Source organism: Esox lucius, chromosome 11 (assembly GCF_011004845.1).
Source record: "Esox lucius isolate fEsoLuc1 chromosome 11, fEsoLuc1.pri, whole genome shotgun sequence".
NCBI classification, from domain to species: domain Eukaryota; kingdom Metazoa; phylum Chordata; class Actinopteri; order Esociformes; family Esocidae; genus Esox; species Esox lucius.
This window is the reverse complement of record NC_047579.1, coordinates 54,627,762-54,647,929: the sequence shown is the minus strand read 5'-3', so window position 1 is coordinate 54,647,929 and position 20,168 is coordinate 54,627,762. Positions and strand designations below refer to the sequence as shown.

At 43.9% G+C, this 20,168-nt stretch overlaps 1 protein-coding gene across 1 annotated transcript in view; it reads left to right on the top strand.

Moving 5' to 3' along the window:
* The window catches only part of myo15aa (myosin XVAa), a 144,575-nt gene extending 126,946 nt beyond the window's left edge, over positions 1-17,629 (top strand). Inside the window, exons 51-65 of the mRNA XM_034295162.1 lie at positions 157-359; positions 1,267-1,449; positions 2,971-3,043; positions 4,183-4,256; positions 5,730-5,812; positions 5,894-6,024; positions 8,119-8,213; positions 8,323-8,400; positions 8,730-8,826; positions 9,860-10,020; positions 10,499-10,632; positions 11,190-11,323; positions 11,452-11,585; positions 12,146-12,292; positions 17,468-17,629. Coding sequence (XP_034151053.1) covers positions 157-359; positions 1,267-1,449; positions 2,971-3,043; positions 4,183-4,256; positions 5,730-5,812; positions 5,894-6,024; positions 8,119-8,213; positions 8,323-8,400; positions 8,730-8,826; positions 9,860-10,020; positions 10,499-10,632; positions 11,190-11,323; positions 11,452-11,585; positions 12,146-12,292; positions 17,468-17,569 — 1,829 coding nt within the window. The 3' untranslated portion in view covers positions 17,570-17,629. The remainder of the gene's footprint in view (positions 1-156; positions 360-1,266; positions 1,450-2,970; positions 3,044-4,182; positions 4,257-5,729; positions 5,813-5,893; positions 6,025-8,118; positions 8,214-8,322; positions 8,401-8,729; positions 8,827-9,859; positions 10,021-10,498; positions 10,633-11,189; positions 11,324-11,451; positions 11,586-12,145; positions 12,293-17,467) is intronic.
* The last annotated feature ends 2,539 nt before the right edge of the window (positions 17,630-20,168 follow it).

The window sequence follows — 20,168 nt, the reverse complement described above, 5'->3', positions numbered from 1 at the left end:
AGACTGGGTGGTGTGTTTGATTGGAAGGGTGAACCAGCTAGAATCCAGAAGTGTGTGTGAGTGTGTGTGAGTGTGTGTGTGTCGGGCAGTGTTACAGGGCTTTTTGTAGACAGTGGGGCGTGTTTTAACTCTGTGTGTGTATGTGTGTGGGTGTAGGGTGGAGGTATGGGGCGGTGTATGGGAGGTGTGGGGTGTTTCCAGATGGGTGTGTCCAGCCCGTGGCTGCTCCTGACTTCCTGGTTCTACCTGCTGAGAGGGCGGAGCCTCGTGACAGACAGGGCCGTGTGGCTGCCTCTGTTGCTATTGCCGTGGCGATGGGCTCTACTGTCGCTGCCCATGAACTGGACATCAACACAGAGGTATAAACACACAGACCCATGAACTGGACATCAACACAGAGGTATAAACACACAGACCCATGAACTGGACGTAAACACAGAGGTATAAACACACAGACCCATGAACTGGACATCAACACAGAGGTATAAACACACAGACCCATGAACTGGACGTAAACACAGAGGTATAAACACACAGACCCATGAACTGGACGTAAACACAGAGGTATAAACACACAGACCCATGAACTGGACGTAAACACAGAGGTATAAACACACAGACCCATGAACTGGACATCAACACAGAGGTATAAACACACAGACCCATGAACTGGACGTAAACACAGAGGTATAAACACACAGACCCATGAACTGGACATCAACACAACACACAGACCCATGAACTGGACATCAACACAACACACAGACCCATGAACTGGACGTAAACACAGAGGTATAAACACACAGACCCATGAACTGGACATAAACACAGAGGTATAAACACACAGACCCATGAACTGGACGTAAACACAGAGGTATAAACACACAGACCCATGAACTGGACATCAACACAGAGGTATAAACACACAGACCCATGAACTGGACATCAACACAGAGGTATAAACACACAGACCCATGAACTGGACATCAACACAGAGGTATAAACACACAGACCCATGAACTGGACATAAACACAGAGGTATAAACACACAGACCCATGAACTGGACATCAACACAGAGGTATAAACACACAGAGCCATGAACTGGACGTAAACACAACACACAGACCCATGAACTGGACATCAACACAGAGGTATAAACACACAGACCCATGAACTGGACGTAAACACAGAGGTATAAACACACAGACCCATGTATCTGTCTGTGTGTGTGTGTATCTGTGTCTCTCTGTCTGTGTTTGTTGTAGGCCGTGGCTGGGTATGGTGAGGACTTCAGCAGTTTACAAGAGCTCCCCCTGATGGACAGCCAGTATAACATGCTGGAGTTCTCCAGAAAGTACTTCAGAGATGCTCAGAGACACAGTGATCTGAAGAAGACCAAGAGGGGGAAAGAGAGCACAGACCCAGTTGACATGGTGAAATACTCCAAGGTTAGGCACATGACAACATTGAGAGTATTCAAAAAGTAAATTGTTTGTAATGTGTGTATTGTCAGTATTTAGAGCAGGGGTGGTCAATATATTTCACTAGGGGGCCACATTGAAAATGCCAGAGAGCATCGTGGGCCAGATTACTTTTTTAACCAACTTGCCTAAAAAACACACAACATAGCTAACTCTGTTAACTTGCATATTATATTTATGCATATTTATTTTCCATGCAACACCATTTTCATAATTGAACTTAATTTACTTCAATAATGTTTTTCTGTTTGGTTTTTTTCTGTTAACAACTGTAATTACGGCAGGCAAAGGCCTAAAAAAATTATTACTAGAAATGCTGCAACACACATTTGCCTTAAAACTTAACTTTCAACTGAACAGAGTAAGCTACATTACATTAAGGTATAGTGTATAACAGTTTTATAGGCATAATAGTTATTAGGGCAGACATAAGTCTATGAAATCACTTCTGAAGATTTTCACTCAAAGCAAATGTTGGTATAATTGCCGTCATCTAACTTCATTCAGTATATTTTTTGTACTACGTGCTTTTAACGACAGCGATTCCAACAGCCCAGACCCAAGAAATCAACTTTTAGGGCTACTCACTCAATATGAACAGGAGAGCCTCGTATGGGCGTTGACAAGTGAGGTGAAGTCAGGAGTCATTTCTGTTGAAGCAGTGTGCGGTTCTGTTGAAGCAGTTATGCGGTTCTGTGAAGCAGTGTGCGGTTCTGATGAAGAAGTATGCGGTTCAGATGAAGAAGTGTGCGGTACTGATGAAGAAGTGTGCGGTACTGATGCAAGATGTTCATCAGTGAGGCTGCATCTGCGCTTGGACTTGTTGAATTGTACCATCGGGTGACAGTTTTTGTATTTCGCTGCATGCTTGCTCTGGAGGTGCCTCTGCAAATTGTACTCTTTAAAAACGGTGACGTTAGCTTAACATATTAAGCAAGTTGCTTTACCAACGACATCGGCAAATAAATATTTTCCTGTCAATAGTTTTTTAAATACCCTGCTTTCGTTATCAACTTTTCTTAGGCTCATTTCCAGAGATCGCTAGCCATCAATTGCGTATAGTATATACAAATGATAACTTCCACATGTGGATAGTGGTGCTGGTCCCAACATACCATAGCAACGCAAATACCTAGTTTCAACTTAAAGGTATTTTAAACAGTATGATACTGCTGTACTTATTACTGGGAATGCCAAGGGACTTTTAATTTGAAAATAAATATGGAACAGTAAATAAAGTAACGTAATCTGCGGACCTCGTCAGGTATCTTTTATTATTTTAAAAGTTTTGGATTTATCGCGGGCCGGATAGAATGACTCAACGGGCCGGATCCGGCCTGGGGGCCTTATCTTGCCCAGGTCTGTATTCTGAGTATTCAGGCTATTTTGAGTAGTTAGAATGTATTCTGACTATTCAGGGTATTTTGAGTATCTAGATTGTATTTAAAGTATTCTGTGTGGATTATGTTTTATTACATTTCCCTCTAGTCCCCTCTCCAGGAGTCTCTGATTGACTTCACTGACAGCAATATGAACAAGGTGGCAGCAGAGATCTCACTAGGTAAGTGACAGAATGACGGGCAGAGAGAGACAGGGAAATGGGCAGAAAGACAGAGACAGACGGGCAGATAGAGCCACAGACAAACACAGATTTGTAATTTGTAACAATTACTTTCATTTAAAACAATATGAGATGAAAACTGACTGGCTTGCAATGCAAAAAAATGTAACCCCATCAGCTGTTACAAAGAGTATCTTGTACTCGAAGAGTCGAGGAAAGACCATAAATAAATAAAAATGTGTGCAGGAAACGGAATCCACATGTTCTCCCTGGATTTCTTGGATCAACAGACAAAATATTTCAAAATAGCTGGATCCAAAGACATGGCACAAAAAGGAAGAACTTCTGACCTCTTCAACTCTCCTCTGTCTCCTCATCTCTTCTACTCTCTCCTCATCTCTTCTACTCTCTCCTCATCTCTTCTACTCTCTCCTCTGTCTCTTCTACTCTCTCCTCATCTCTTCTACTCTCTCCTCTGTCTCTTCTACTCTCTCCTCTGTCTCTTCTACTCTCTCCTCTGTCTCTTCTACTCTCTCCTCTGTCTCTTCTACTCTCTCCTCATCTCTTCTACTCTCTCCTGTCTTTTCTACTCTCCTCATCTCTTCTACTCTCTCCTTATCTCTTTTACACTTTCTCATCTCTCTCTCTTCTGACCTTTTACACTATCCCCGTCTTTTTAATCTACTGTCTCATCTCTCCTCAGACCTTTACTATTCTCTTCTGTTTTTTCCACTCTCTACTCCTCTTCTACTCCCTCCTTGTCTCTTCTACTTTCATCTGACCTTATCTACTCCCATCCCTCTTCTACTCCCCTCTGACCTGTTCTGTTTCTGTTATTCTGTCTTCTATCCATTCTATTCTCTTCAGTGACATCTACTGTCTGACCCCACCTACTCTGACCTCTGTCTCTTCTACTCTGACCTTTCTCTTTTACTTTCTGTAACCTTATACTCTCTCCCCTGTCTTGTACACTCTTATTTCTCTTATTTTTCAGTACTGTGTCTCTTTTACTCTCCTTCATCTATTCTCTCCTCTGACCTTTTCTACTCTTACGTCTCTTTTACTCTGTCTGCACTCTTCTACTCTCTTCTCTGACTTCTTATACTCTCTCACCTGTCTCTTGTACTTTCTCTTGTTAGCGGTGATGAAGTTCATGGGTGACTACCCTCTGAAGGGACAAACAGAACAAGACTTGGTCTCAACCATCCTAAAGGTACAGCACCTTCACACACACACATAGACACACAGACACACACACAAAGACACTCAAATATTGCAAACAGCCGATCTGCAACCACCACACATTATATTATGAAGCAGTAATCTCAGGTCCCCTCTGTCCGTAACCCTCAAATATAGAGAAGGATCTGTTATAGTGTAGTTCCCTTATTAGGTAGAGGAATGCCAAGCCCAAAATAACTGTATTTTAGTGTATTATTATGAACCACTTAAGATTAACTTTACTACAAAAAATTGTAGTGTTAAACATTTAAGTAGAATGTATGTAGTAATGCTAAACTGTTAAAATGGACCCACTTATTTCATACTGTAACAACTGTCGTTGGTGTCGTGTTGGTTAGGAACCAGGCGCAGGCAGTACTCTCGTTCATGGGTTTTATTAAGACAACAAACAAACCAAACACGAACGGAAAAACAATACTAATGACTGAATGAAATAAAAGTGCGCAACATGCGTCTTAACTATTAACATTCAAACAGTACATTCAACAACACTCACCGATTAAAAGCACAAACAGCAACAATGACAGCGACAGCAACAATGATCCACAATGTGGGGAGCAGAGGGGAAACATATATACACATACAAATGATACAAATTGGGACCTGGTGTGGAAGATTGGGAACATGTGACAGTCCGGGATGTGTTTGTGAGATATGGGAACTGAGAAACTATGGCACGGTGGCGCTGCTGCTCACCGCACCATGACACATACATGATTATACTAATAATTCATGATTGGAAATACACTTAAAATATATTGCACATTTATTTCACATACATTTATGATAATATGACATATATTTGAAGTGTGTTATATTAATAATTTAAAAAGAGGTAGTTGTCCGGCCAACCTACAGTAGATATAAAAAGTCTACACACCCCTTTTAAAATGCCAGGTTTTTGTGATGTAAAAGAATGAGACAAAGATAAATCATGTCTGAACTTTTTCAATTTTAATGTGACCTATAATGTGAACAATTCAATTGAAAAACAAACTGAAATCTTTGAGGGGTGAAAAATGTAAAACTCACAATAACCTGGATGCATAAGTGTGCACACCTTTAAGCTAATACTTTGTTGAAGCACCTTTTGATTTTATTACACCACTCAGTCTTTTTGGGTAGGAGTCTATTAGTCTATTTTGCCCACTCTTCTTTGCAAAAGCGCTCCAAATCTGTCACATTGCGAGGACCTCTGCTGTGCACAGCCCTCTTCAGATCAATTGGATTCAGGTCTGGGCTCTGACCTAGTTCCCTTATGAGATGTGTTGTGTATGTATATTTTATTTGTTTATGTATATGTGTATGTATGTGTGTATATGTCTGTGTGTATTTGTGTGTGTGTGTGTGTGTGTGTGTGTGTATGTGTGCATTTGTGTATGTATGTGTGTATATGTCTGTGTGTATGTGTGTGTGTGTGTGTGTGTGTGTGTTTGCCCTGTAGCTGAGTGGGGACTATGGTCTAATGAAGGATGAAGCCTACTGCCAGGTGATGAAACAGGTCACAGGAAACACCAGTTCTAAAACGTAAGAAAACTCTTTATCCTAAACCTAACCTAATTCAATTCCTGACTCGCTGACCTCTGACTTGTGTCCTCTAATCTGTAGGGACAGTTGTCAGCGTGGTTGGAGGCTACTCTACATCTTGACTGCATTCCATCGTTGTTCTGAGGTCCTAAAGCCCTTCTTGTTGAAGTTCCTGCAAGAAGCCTGTTCCAGTCCTGGAGTCCACTACCAAGGTAATGACATTACCTGTTCCAGTCCTGGAGTCCACTACCAAGGTAATGTCATTACCTGTTCCAGTCATGGAGTCCACTACCAAGGTAATGTCATTACCTGTTCCAGTCCTGGAGTCCACTACCAAGGTAATGACATTACCTGTTCCAGTCATGGAGTCCACTACCAAGGTAATGTCATTACCTGTTCCAGTCCTGGAGTCCACTACCAAGGTAATGTCATTACCTGTTCCAGTCATGGAGTCCACTACCAAGGTAATGACATTACCTGTTCCAGTCATGGAGTCCACTACCAAGGTAATGACATTACCTGTTCCAGTCATGGAGTCCACTACCAAGGTAATGACATTACCTGTTCCAGTCCTGGAGTCCACCACCAGGGTAATGTCATTACATTGGCAGAAGCTCTTATCCAGAGTGGGTTTCAGCAAGGTTGAGCACTGCAAATTTATGTAAAAAATAATAAACCACTGTAAAATCACCAGGAATTCATCAAATAACTAATTTAAGAAAGTGTTTTTTCTAATTATTTCCACAAATAACAAGAAAAATCATGTGTGATAGTTTCTCAGCAAATAAAAGCTTGAAATTGGTCAATTTGCTGTTTTCAAATTATTTTAATGATGTCCCGGCTACACGCCCCTCTGTTCCAGCAGAATCCGCATGTGTCTGAACTAGTAGTCTACTCTTACTGTCTATTTATTATGTGAATGTGGCTGTCAGATCTGTGTGGTTGGTTGTTTTTCTTGATTGACAGGTATAGCCAAGGCCTGCGATTTACTGTAGTTGTAGATTGACAGGTATAGTAAAGGCTTGTTATTGGTTGTGGCTGATTGAGAGGTATAGTAAAGGCTTGTTATTGGCTGTGGTTGTTGATTGACAGGTGTAGTAAAGGCTTGTTATTGGCAGTGGTTGTTGATTGACAGGTGTAGTAAAGGCTTGTTATTGGCTGTGGCTGTTGATTTAAAGGTGTAGTAAAGGCTTGTTATTGGCTTTGGTTGTTGATTGACAGGTGTAGTAAAGGCTTGTTATTGGCTGTGGCTGATTGAGAGGTATAGTAAAGGCTTGTTATTGGCTGTGGTTGTTGATTGACAGGTGTAGTAAAGGCTTGTTATTGGCTGTGGTTGTTGATTGACAGGTATAGTAAAGGCTTGTTATTGGCAGTGGTTGTTGATTGACAGGTGTAGTAAAGGCTTGTTATTGGCTGTGGCTGTTGATTGAAAGGTGTAGTAAAGGCTTGTTATTGGCTTTGGTTGTTGATTGACAGGTGTAGTAAAGGCTTGTTATTGGCTGTGGTTGTTGATTGACAGGTGTAGAAAAGGCTTGTTATTGGCAGTGGTTGTTGATTTAGACGTATAGTAAAGGATTGTTATTGGCTGTGGTTGTTGATTGACAGGTGTAGTAAAGGCTTGTTATTGGCTGTGGTTGTTGATTGACAGGTATAGTAAAGGCTTGTTATTGACAGTGGTTGTTGATTGACAGGTGTAGTAAAGGCTTGTTATTGGCTTTGGCTGTTGATTGAAAGGTGTAGTAAAGGCTTGTTATTGGCGGTGGTTGTTGATTAACAGGTGTCGAAAAGGCTTGTTATTGGCAGTGGTTGTTGATTGACAGGTGTAGTAAATGCTTGTTATTGGCTGTGGTTGTTGATTGACAGGTATGGGTACAGATTTAACACATAGGTTACAGTGATGACACAAGTTAGTTATACCATACAAGTAAAGGCTTGTTATTGGCTATGGTTGTTGATTGAGAGGTATAGTAAAGGCTTGTTATTGGCTGTGGTTGTTGATTGACATGTATTGTAAAGGCTTGTTATTGGGTGTGGTTGTTAATTGACAGGTATGTTAAAGACTTGTTATTGGGTGTGGTTGTTAATTGACAGGTATATTAAAGACTTGTTATTGGGTGTGGTTGTTAATTGACAAGTATAGTAAAGGCTTGTTATTGGGTGTGGTTGTTAATTGACAGGTATAGTAAAGGCTTGTTAATGGGTGTGGTTGTTAATTGACAGGTATATTAAAGACTTGTTATTGGGTGTGGTTGTTAATTGACAGGTGTAGTAAAGGCTTGTTATTGGGTGTGGTTGTTAATTGACAGGTATAGCGAATGCATGTGAACAGAACCTGAGGAGAACGTTCCAGTACGGAGGAAGGATGGTGCACCCAAATGGCATGGAACTCAAAGCTATGCTGGTAGATACACAAAATCACGCACCAATCACAGCTCTTCTCCTCTGGCTGCTTGGCACTCTGATTGGTTGTTACTGCATCTCTCTATGCCCTTTGATTGGTTCTGGTTTAGGCTGGACGGAGCTCCAAGAGACAACTGTTTCTCCTACCAGGTGGCATAGAGAGACATCTGAAAATCAAGACCTGCTCAGTGAGTACTTACATATAACACAACACAACAACTGAACATCAAGACCTGCTCAGTGAATACATACATATAACCCAACACCTGAACAACAAGACCTGCTCAGTGAGTACATACATATAACATACAACACAACACCTGAACATCAAGACCTGCTCAGTGAGTACATACATATAACATACAACACAACACCTGAACATCAAGACCTGCTCAGTGAGTACATACATATAACATACAACACAACACCTGAACATCAAGACCTGCTCAGTGAGTACTTACATATAACATATTTTTACATTTCAAGTCTGTGTGTGTGTTTGTGTCTGTGTGTGTAGGTGGCTCTGGATGCTATAGAGGAGCTGTGCTATGAGATGGGGCTGCACAGTCTGGAGGCTATGGATGAGTATGCTATATTCCTGGTCACACAGAGAGGTGAGGTGCAAACACATTTTAAACATACATTCATGAAGAACACACACTCACACGCAAAGTAAAAGTACATTTCAGTATGATGTTAGAAAACTTCCCATGGGGGTCCAATAAAGGTCTGCATACCTTACTGCTAGTGACTCTGTATAGGAGTGTATCTTTAATGTATACAGACCATACTGCTAGTGACTGTATAGGAGTGTATCTTTAATGTATACAGACCTTACTGCTAGTGACTCTGTATAGGAGTGTATCTTTAATGTATGCAGACCTTACTGCTAGTGACTCTGTATAGGAGCGTATCTTTAATGTATACAGACCTTACTGCTAGTGACTCTGTATAGGAGTGTATCTTTAATGTATACAGACCTTACTGCTAGTGACTCTGTATAGGAGTGTATCTTTAATGTATGCAGACCTTACTGCTAGTGACTCTGTATAGGAGTGTATCTTTAATGACTGAAATGTAAAAGCTGAAAGCTAGTTGATAATATGTTTGTCTGATGGTCAGAATGTCATGATAAACATGTGTGTCTGTCTGATGGTCAGAATGTCATGATAAACATGTGTGTCTGTCTGATGGTCAGAATGTCATGATAAACATGTGTGTCTGTCTGATGGTCAGAATGTCATGATAAACATGTGTGTCTGTCTGATGGTCAGAATGTCATGATAAACATGTGTGTCTGTCTGATGGTCAGAATGTCATGATAAACATGTGTGTCTGTCTGATGGTCAGAATGTCATGATAAACATGTGTGTCTGTCTGATGGTCAGAATGTCATGATAAACATGTGTGTCTGTCTGATGGTCAGAAGGTCATGATAAACATGTGTGTCTGTCTGATGGTCAGAATGTCATGATAAACGTGTGTCTGTCTGATGGTCAGAATGTCATGATAAACATGTGTGTCTGTCTGATGGTCAGAATGTCATGATAAACATGTGTGTCTGTCTGATGGTCAGAATGTCATGATAAACATGTGTTTTTGTCTGCAGGGCAGAATGTCATGATAAACATGTGTTTTTGTCTGCAGGGCAGAATGTCCGTCCACTGAATAAAAAGGAGTACATCCTGGATGTTGCTACAGAGACAGAGTCAGTGGATGCTAACTACAGTCTGTGGTTCAGGAGAGTTGTCTGGACCCAGCCGCTCAAATTTGACAACGAGCTCTCTGTCACCATGCATTATAACCAGGTATACATTTATTAATTAACCTTAATTTAACCAGGGGTTCTGACTGACAACTTGTTGTCAACACTATAACACTATGATGTCCTTTACTCTATGCATACAGAGTATAGTTAGAAAAAGAGGTGATGCAACACAGTGGTAAACATGCACCTGTCCCAACATTTCTGAAACGTGTTACTGGTATCAAATTCGAAATGGGCATGTATTTTTCCAAAAACAATACAATTTCTCAGTTTCAACATTTGATATACTATTTTGAATTAAGTATAGGGATTAATTATTTGCACATTATTGTATTCTGTTTTTATTTGCATTTTATGCAGCGCATCTTCTTTGGAAACTGGGTTCTATGTTCTAGGTGTTACCTGACTATCTGAAGGACTGTGCTCTATGTTATAGGTATTACCTGACTCTCTGAAGGCCTTTATTCTATGTTCTAGGTGTTACCTGACTATCTGAAGGCCTGTATTCTATGTTCTAGGTGTTACCTGACTATCTGAAGGCCCTGCTGAATGTGGTTCCTCAGGATAAAACCAGTGAACAGCAGCTCCAGCAGCTGGCCAAGCTAGCAGCACTACAACATCGTGCTAAAGACACTGTCCTTCTACCCACCATGTAAGAACACACTCTCACTCTAGGTCCATGTCCTGTAGTGGGGAGGTCCATCAGTGGTAACCTGTCTGTCTCTCCTGTCCTGTAGTGGGGAGGTCCATCAGTGGTAATCTGTCTGTCTCTCCTGTCCTGTAGTGGGGAGGTCCATCAGTGGTAATCTGTCTGTCTCTCCTGTCCTGTAGTGGGGAGGTCCATCAGTGGTAATCTGTCTGTCTCTCCTGTCCTGTAGTGGGGAGGTCCTTCAGTGGTAACCTGTCTGTCACTCCTGTCCTGTAGTGGGGAGGTCCATCAGTGGTAACCTGTCTGTCTCTCCTGTCCTGTAGTGGGGAGGTCCATCAGTGGTAATCTGTCTGTCACTCCTGTCCTGTAGTGGGGAGGTCCATCAGTGGTAATCTGTCTGTCTCTCCTGTCCTGTAGTGGGGAGGTCCATCAGTGGTAACCTGTCTGTCTCTCCTGTCCTGTAGTGGGGAGGTCCATCAGTGGTAACCTGTCTGTCACTCCTGTCCTGTAGAGGGGAGGTCCATCAGTGGTAACCTCTGTGTGTCTCTCCTGTCCTGTAGTGGGGAGGTCCATCAGTGTGTTCCCACCCAGCTCTACAGCTGTCAGCCTCCTCAGACTTGGCTGAGCATGATGACGCGCCACTCTCAGCAGACAGCTCCTCTCAGCCCTCACCAGGCCCGGGCTCAGTTCCTCGGTGAGGAGCATGTGGATTCATACATGGACTGATATCATTTAGGGTGACTGGCGTCTAAGGGTCACAATGTAGGTCTCCTGGAGCACATGATGGGAAATCTGTCTCTGTTTTGCTGTGTGTCTGTTTAGGTCTGGTCAGTGCTTTCCCCATGTTTGGGTCGTCATTCTTCTACATTCAGTCCAGCAGCAACACCTCCATCATTGCTCCCTGTATTCTGGCTGTCAACCAGAATGGACTGCACTTCTTACACAAGGACACTCATGTACGTACTGAGCTCTTGTCTCTGTCTGTTTTCCTGGCCCACTCTTTCTCTCTCCCTCTTGTGGCACATCATCACATGCAACATGTTTTGGATGAATGGATGGTTGATTTGGATGAATGGATGGTTAATTTGGATGAATGGATGGTTGATTTGAGTGAATGGATGGTTGATTTGGATGAATGGATGGTTGATTTGGGTGAATGGATGGTTGATTTGTGTGAATGGATGGTTGATTTGGATGAATGGATGGTTGATTTGAGTGAATGGATGGTTGATTTGGATGAATGGATGGTTGATTTGGGTGAATGGATGGTTGATTTGGATGAATGGATGGTTGATTTGGATGAATGGATTGTTGATTTGGATGAATGGATGGTTGATTTGGATGAATGGATGGTTGATTTGGATGAATGGATGGTTGATTTGGATGAATGGATGGTTGATTTGGATGAATGGATGGTTGATTTGGATGTATGGATGGTTGATTTGGATGAATGGATGGTTGATTTGGATGAATGGATGGTGGATTTTGGATGATGGGTCTTGGTGTGTGTTTCCAGGAGGCCATGGTGCGGTACCCTTTGAAGGAGGTTCAGTCCACCAGAACCCAGCGGTCAACAGGAGGCTCCGGGGCCAGCTATCCCTATGTAGACATCCTGCTGGGAGACCTCCTGACCCAACGGGTCACACAGCTACAACTAGACCAGGTCCAATCACACAACTACAACTAGACCAGGTCCAATCAGACAGCTACAACTAGACCAGGTCCAATCACACAACTACAACTAGACCAGGTCCAATCAGACAGCTACAACTAGACCAGGTCCAATCACACAGCTGCACCTAGACCAGGTCCAATCACACAGTTGCACCTAGACCAGGTCCAATCACACAACTACAACTAGACCAGGTCCAATCAGACAGTTACAACTAGACCAGGTCCAATCAGACAGTTACAACTAGACCAGGTCCAATCAGACTGTTACAGCTAGACCAGGTCCAATCAGACAGCTACACCTAGACCAGGTCCAATCACACAGCTACAACTAGATCAGTTCCAATCACACAGCTACAACTAGACCAGGTCCAATCACACAGCTGCACCTAGACCAGGTCCAATCACACAGTTGCACCTAGACCAGGTCCAATCACACAGCTACAACTAGACCAGGTCCAACCACACAGTTGCACCTAGACCAGGTCCAATCACACAGCTACAACTAGACCAGGTCCAACCACACAGCTGCACCTAGACCAGGTCCAATCACACAGTTGCACCTAGACCAGGTCCAATCAGATGGTTACAAATAGACCAGGTCCAATCAGACAGTTACAGCTAGACCAGGTCCAATCAGACAGCTACACCTAGACCAGGTCCAATCACACAGTTGCACCTAGATCAGGTCCAATCACACAGCTGCACCTAGACCAGGTCCAATCAGACAGCTACAACTAGACCAGGTCCAACCACACAGCTGCACCTAGACCAGGTCACACAGCTGCACCTAGACCAGGTCCAATCACACAGTTGCACCTAGACCAGGTCCAATCACACAGCTACAACTAGACCAGGTCCAACCACACAGCTGCACCTAGACCAGGTCCAATCACACAGTTGCACCTAGACCAGGTCCAATCAGATGGTTACAAATAGACCAGGTCCAATCAGACAGTTACAGCTAGACCAGGTCCAATCAGACAGCTACACCTAGACCAGGTCCAATCACACAGCTACAACTAGACCAGGTCCAATCAGATGGTTACAAATAGACCAGGTCCAATCAGACAGTTACAACTAGACCAGGTCCAATCACACAGCTACAACTAGACCAGGTCCAATCAGACAGTTACAACTAGACCAGGTCCAATCAGACTGTTACAGCTAGACCAGGTCCAATCACACAGCTACAACTAGACCAGGTCCAATCAGACAGTTACAACTAGACCAGGTCCAATCAGACAGCTACAACTAGACCAGGTCCAATCAGACAGCTACAACTAGACCAGGTCCAATCAGATGGTTACAAATAGACCAGGTCCAATCAGACAGTTACAACTAGACCAGGTCCAATCACACAGCTACAACTAGACCAGGTCCAATCAGACAGTTACAACTAGACCAGGTCCAATCAGACTGTTACAGCTAGACCAGGTCCAATCACACAGCTACAACTAGACCAGGTCCAATCAGACAGTTACAACTAGACCAGGTCCAATCACACAGCTACAACTAGACCAGGTCCAATTAGACAGTTACAACTAGACCAGGTCCAATCAGACAGTTACAACTAGGCCAGGTCCAATCACACAGCTACAACTAGACCAGGTCCAACCACACAGCTGCACCTACACCAGGTCCAATCACACAGTTGCACCTAGATCAGGTCCAATCAGATGGTTACAAATGACCAGGTCCAATCAGACAGTTACAACTAGACCAGGTCCAATCACACAACTACAACTAGACCAGGTCCAATCACACAGTTGCACCTAGACCAGGTCCAATCAGATGGTTACAACTAGACCAGGTCCAATCACACAACTACAACTAGACCAGGTCCAATCAGACAGCTACAACTAGACCAGGTCCAATCAGACAGTTACAACTAGACCAGGTCCAATCAGACAGTTACAACTAGACCAGGTCCAATCAGACAGCTACACCTAGACCAGGTCCAATCACACAGTTGCACCTAGATCAGGTCCAATCACACAGCTGCACCTAGACCAGGTCCAATCAGACAGCTACAACTAGACCAGGTCCAACCACACAGCTGCACCTAGACCAGGTCCAATCACACAGCTACAACTAGACCAGGTCCAACCACACAGCTGCACCTAGACCAGGTCCAATCACACAGTTGCACCTAGACCAGGTCCAATCAGATGGTTACAAATAGACCAGGTCCAATCAGACAGTTACAGCTAGACCAGGTCCAATCAGACAGCTACACCTAGACCAGGTCCAATCACACAGTTGCACCTAGATCAGGTCCAATCACACAGCTGCACCTAGACCAGGTCCAATCAGACAGCTACAACTAGACCAGGTCCAACCACACAGCTGCACCTAGACCAGGTCACACAGCTGCACCTAGACCAGGTCCAATCACACAGTTGCACCTAGACCAGGTCCAATCACACAGCTACAACTAGACCAGGTCCAACCACACAGCTGCACCTAGACCAGGTCCAATCACACAGTTGCACCTAGACCAGGTCCAATCAGATGGTTACAAATAGACCAGGTCCAATCAGACAGTTACAGCTAGACCAGGTCCAATCAGACAGCTACACCTAGACCAGGTCCAATCACACAGTTGCACCTAGATCAGGTCCAATCACACAGCTGCACCTAGACCAGGTCCAATCAGACAGCTACAACTAGACCAGGTCCAACCACACAGCTGCACCTAGACCAGGTCCAATCACACAGTTGCACCTAGACCAGGTCCAGTCAGACAGTTACAACTAGACCAGGTCCAATCAGACTGTTACAACTAGACCAGGTCCAATCACACAGCTACAACTAGACCAGGTCCAATCAGACAGCTACAGCTAGTCCAGGTCCAATCACACAGCTGCACCTAGACCAGGTCCAATCACACAGTTGCACCTAGACCAGGTCCAATCAGATGGTTACAACTAGACCAGGTCCAATCACACAACTACAACTAGACCAGGTCCAATCAGACAGCTACAACTAGACCAGGTCCAATCAGACAGTTACAACTAGACCAGGTCCAATCAGACAGTTACAACTAGACCAGGTCCAATCAGACAGCTACACCTAGACCAGGTCCAATCACACAGTTGCACCTAGATCAGGTCCAATCACACAGCTACAACTAGACCAGGTCCAATCAGATGGTTACAAATAGACCAGGTCCAATCAGACAGTTACAACTAGACCAGGTCCAATCACACAGCTACAACTAGACCAGGTCCAATCAGACAGTTACAACTAGACCAGGTCCAATCAGACTGTTACAGCTAGACCAGGTCCAATCACACAGCTACAACTAGACCAGGTCCAATCAGACAGTTACAACTAGACCAGGTCCAATCACACAGCTACAACTAGACCAGGTCCAATTAGACAGTTACAACTAGACCAGGTCCAATCAGACAGTTACAACTAGACCAGGTCCAATCACACAGCTACAACTAGACCAGGTCCAATCAGACAGCTACAGCTAGTCCAGGTCCAATCACACAGCTGCACCTAGACCAGGTCCAATCAGACAGCTACAACTAGACCAGGTCCAACCACACAGCTGCACCTACACCAGGTCCAATCACACAGTTGCACCTAGATCAGGTCCAATCAGATGGTTACAAATGACCAGGTCCAATCAGACAGTTACAACTAGACCAGGTCCAATCACACAACTACAACTAGACCAGGTCCAATCACACAGTTGCACCTAGACCAGGTCCAATCAGATGGTTACAACTAGACCAGGTCCAATCACACAACTACAACTAGACCAGGTCCAATCAGACAGCTACAACTAGACCAGGTCCAATCAGACAGTTACAACTAGACCAGGTCCAATCAGACAGTTACAACTAGACCAGGTCCAATCAGACAGCTACACCTAGACCAGGTCCAATCACACAGTTGCACCTAGATCAGGTCCAATCACACAGCTGCACCTAGACCAGGTCCAATCAGACAGCTACAACTAGACCAGGTCCAACCACACAGCTGCACCTAGACCAGGTCCAATCAGACAGCTACAACTAGACCAGGTCCAATCAGATGGTTACAAATAGACCAGGTCCAATCAGACAGTTACAACTAGACCAGGTCCAATCACACAGCTACAACTAGACCAGGTCCAATCAGACAGTTACAACTAGACCAGGTCCAATCAGACTGTTACAGCTAGACCAGGTCCAATCACACAGCTACAACTAGACCAGGTCCAATCAGACAGTTACAACTAGACCAGGTCCAATCAGACAGTTACAACTAGACCAGGTCCAATCACACAGCTACAACTAGACCAGGTCCAATCAGACAGCTACAGCTAGTCCAGGTCCAATCACACAGCTGCACCTAGACCAGGTCCAATCAGACAGCTACAACTAGACCAGGTCCAACCACACAGCTGCACCTAGACCAGGTCCAATCACACAGTTGCACCTAGATCAGGTCCAATCAGATGGTTACAAATGACCAGGTCCAATCAGACAGTTACAACTAGACCAGGTCCAATCACACAACTACAACTAGACCAGGTCCAATCAGACAGCTACAACTAGACCAGATCCAATCACACAACTACAACTAGACCAGGTCCAATCAGACAGTTACAACTAGACCAGGTCCAATCAGACAGCTACAACTAGACCAGGTCCAATCAGACAGCTACAACTAGACCAGGTCCAATCAGACAGCTACAACTAGACCAGGTCCAATCAGACAGTTACAACTAGACCAGGTCCAATCACACAACTACAACTAGACCAGGTCCAGTCAGACAGTTACAACTAGACCAGGTCCAGTCAGACAGTTACAACTAGACCAGGTCCTGTCAGACAGCTACAAATAGACCAGGTCCAATCAGATGGTTACAAATGACCAGGTCCAATCAGACAGCTACAACTAGACCAGGTCCAATCAGACAGCTACAACTAGACCAGGTCCAATCACACAACTACAACTAGACCAGGTCCAATCAGACAGCTACAACTAGACCAGGTCCAATCAGACAGCTACAACTAGACCAGGTCCAATCAGACAGCTACAACTAGACCAGGTCCAGTCAGACAGTTACAACTAGACCAGGTCCAGTCAGACAGTTACAACTAGACCAGGTCCAGTCAGACAGTTACAGCAGCCCTTCTTTGTTGTAACATTGTTTTGTGTGTAGGGTTTGGAGCTGTGTCGGGTCATTGCCATGCACGTGGAGAACATGCTGTCTGTCCGGGAGAAGAGACTGACTCTGCCACCCAGCGAGATCACACTGCTGTAACACACACACACAAACACATACACAGACCACACTGCTGTAACACACATACACAGACCACACTGTTATCACACACAGATCACACTGTTGTAACACACACACACAAACACACACACAGACCACACTGCTGTAACACACACACACAAACACATACACAGACCACACTGTTATCACACACAGATCACACTGTTGTAACACACACACACACAAACACATACACAGACCACACTGCTGTAACACACATACACAGACCACACTGTTATCACACACAGATCACACTGTTGTAACACACACACACAAACACACACACAGACCACACTGCTGTAACACACACACACAAACACATACACAGACCACACTGTTATCACACACAGATCACACTGTTGTAACACACACACACAAACACATACACAGACCACACTGTTGTAACACACACAAACACACACAGAGACCACACTGTTATTACACACAGATCACACTGTTATAACACACACAAACACATATAGATCACACTGCTATAACACACACACACACACAGACCACACTACTATAAAACACACAGACCACACTACTATAAAACACACAGACCACACTACTATAAAACACACAGACCACACTACTATAAAACACACACAGAGCAGACTACTATAACACACACACACAGACCATGCTGCTATAACACACACACATACAGTAATTTTACATATACAGTAATGGCTACTCCAGGTAGCCATGACAATTTAAAGTGAGTGGTTTTGATTACATGGGGCTACATACACTTAGAGATCCAACAAACTGTTCAGGGACCCGTTTGGCTAGGACACTTTAGGGACCCGTTTGGCTAGGACACACTGTTCAGGGACCCATTTGGCTAGGACACACTTTTCAGGGCTCTTTTGTCTAGGGCACAATGTTCAAAGACCCGTTTGGCTAGGACACTGTTCAGGGACCGTATGTCTGGCTAGCACGCTAACTTGACTAACATGCTGACTGTTACTGACTGGCTAGCATGCTAACTTGACTAACATGCAGACTGTTACTGACTGGCTAGCACACTAACTTAACTAACATGCTAACTGTTACTGACTGGCTAGCACGCTAACTTGACTAACATGCAGACTGTTACTGACTGGCTAGCACACTAACTTAACTAACATACAGACTGTTACTGACTGGATAGCACACTAACTTGACTAACATGCAGACTGTTACTGACTGGCTAGCACGCTAACATGACTAACATGCTAACTGTCACTGACTGGCTAGCACACTAACTTGACTAACATGCTGACTGTTACTGACTGGATAGCACACTAACTTGACTAACATGCAGACTGTTACTGACTGGCTAGCACGCTAACATGACTAACATGCTAACTGTCACTGACTGGCTAGCACACTAACTTGACTAACATGCTGACTGTTACTGACTGGCTAGCACGCTAACTTGACTAACATGCTGACCGTTACTGACTGGCTAGCACACTATCGGACTACCTTGCTGACTGATACAGTACTATTGTAACTATGGAAATAAAATGGAATGACTGGCTGACTAGCTGGATAATCATTTGCACTAGCTATAAATATTAAATATATCATGTGTACTGTACAGTGATGTGTTAAACTAATCAAATAATTGTATTATTGTTAAATAAAAAACTTGATGATTAACTGTTCTACTGCTGTGTTGTGCAAAACAAATGATGTCCAGCAATTGGGAGGGTTTTCAGTGATTTAATTCATTGTCTTCAGACCATGAAACCAACCAAAAGCACACTGATGTGTTCAACACAAAACATTACTATGAATACCCCATCAGTAGGTTTATGCCTTTTGCATTGTGTCACACTGTAGCCAGTTGTTTACAGTAATGTACACCTCAGTACAGTAACAAAAACATTCCCATTTATTTTCAAACTGCAGTATTTTTTTAACACTTGATTTTTGTATGTATCACTTTCCATACCCAACAGGAGAAAACCAGGCAAAACATTTCAAAACTGTAAATACAAAAAGACAAAAACACATGCAAAATGATTTTCTTTGCCTCCTATTTTGGTCTGGCCACAACACCTCATCTACATCACAAGTGATGTTTAACCTGGCTAAACAGCAAGGAAAGAATCTTCTGGAGTGACGGATCCAGCCGCCAAAAGCCCCCACATCAACTTCACCACATGCATCCTCCATTGCCTGGAGAAGAGGCATGTGCGAGGGGATGGTGGTCATAAACCTTCCATCGCCATGACAAACAAAACCTTAGTTGGGTTTAGGAATGAGGTAATGAACAATAAACTGTGGGCGGTCGTTGAATCAGTTGTGGACCAGACCAGCCCGGTGGAAACTCACATTATCCCAGATGACAACATACCTGGGCTGCCCTGGTCCACCCCTCTGCTCGGCCGGAATGAGGATGCAGTGTTTCCAGGAATGTGATGAGAAGGGAGATGTAAGGACCAAGGTTGGCATGGTGATGGAGGTTGGCATGGTGATGGAGGACGCCTTGCTGGCTAACAGCTGCACACAGTAATATTCCCTCCACGCTGTCCAGGGACATACACACAGTGATATTCCCTCCACGTTGCCCAGGGACATTCAC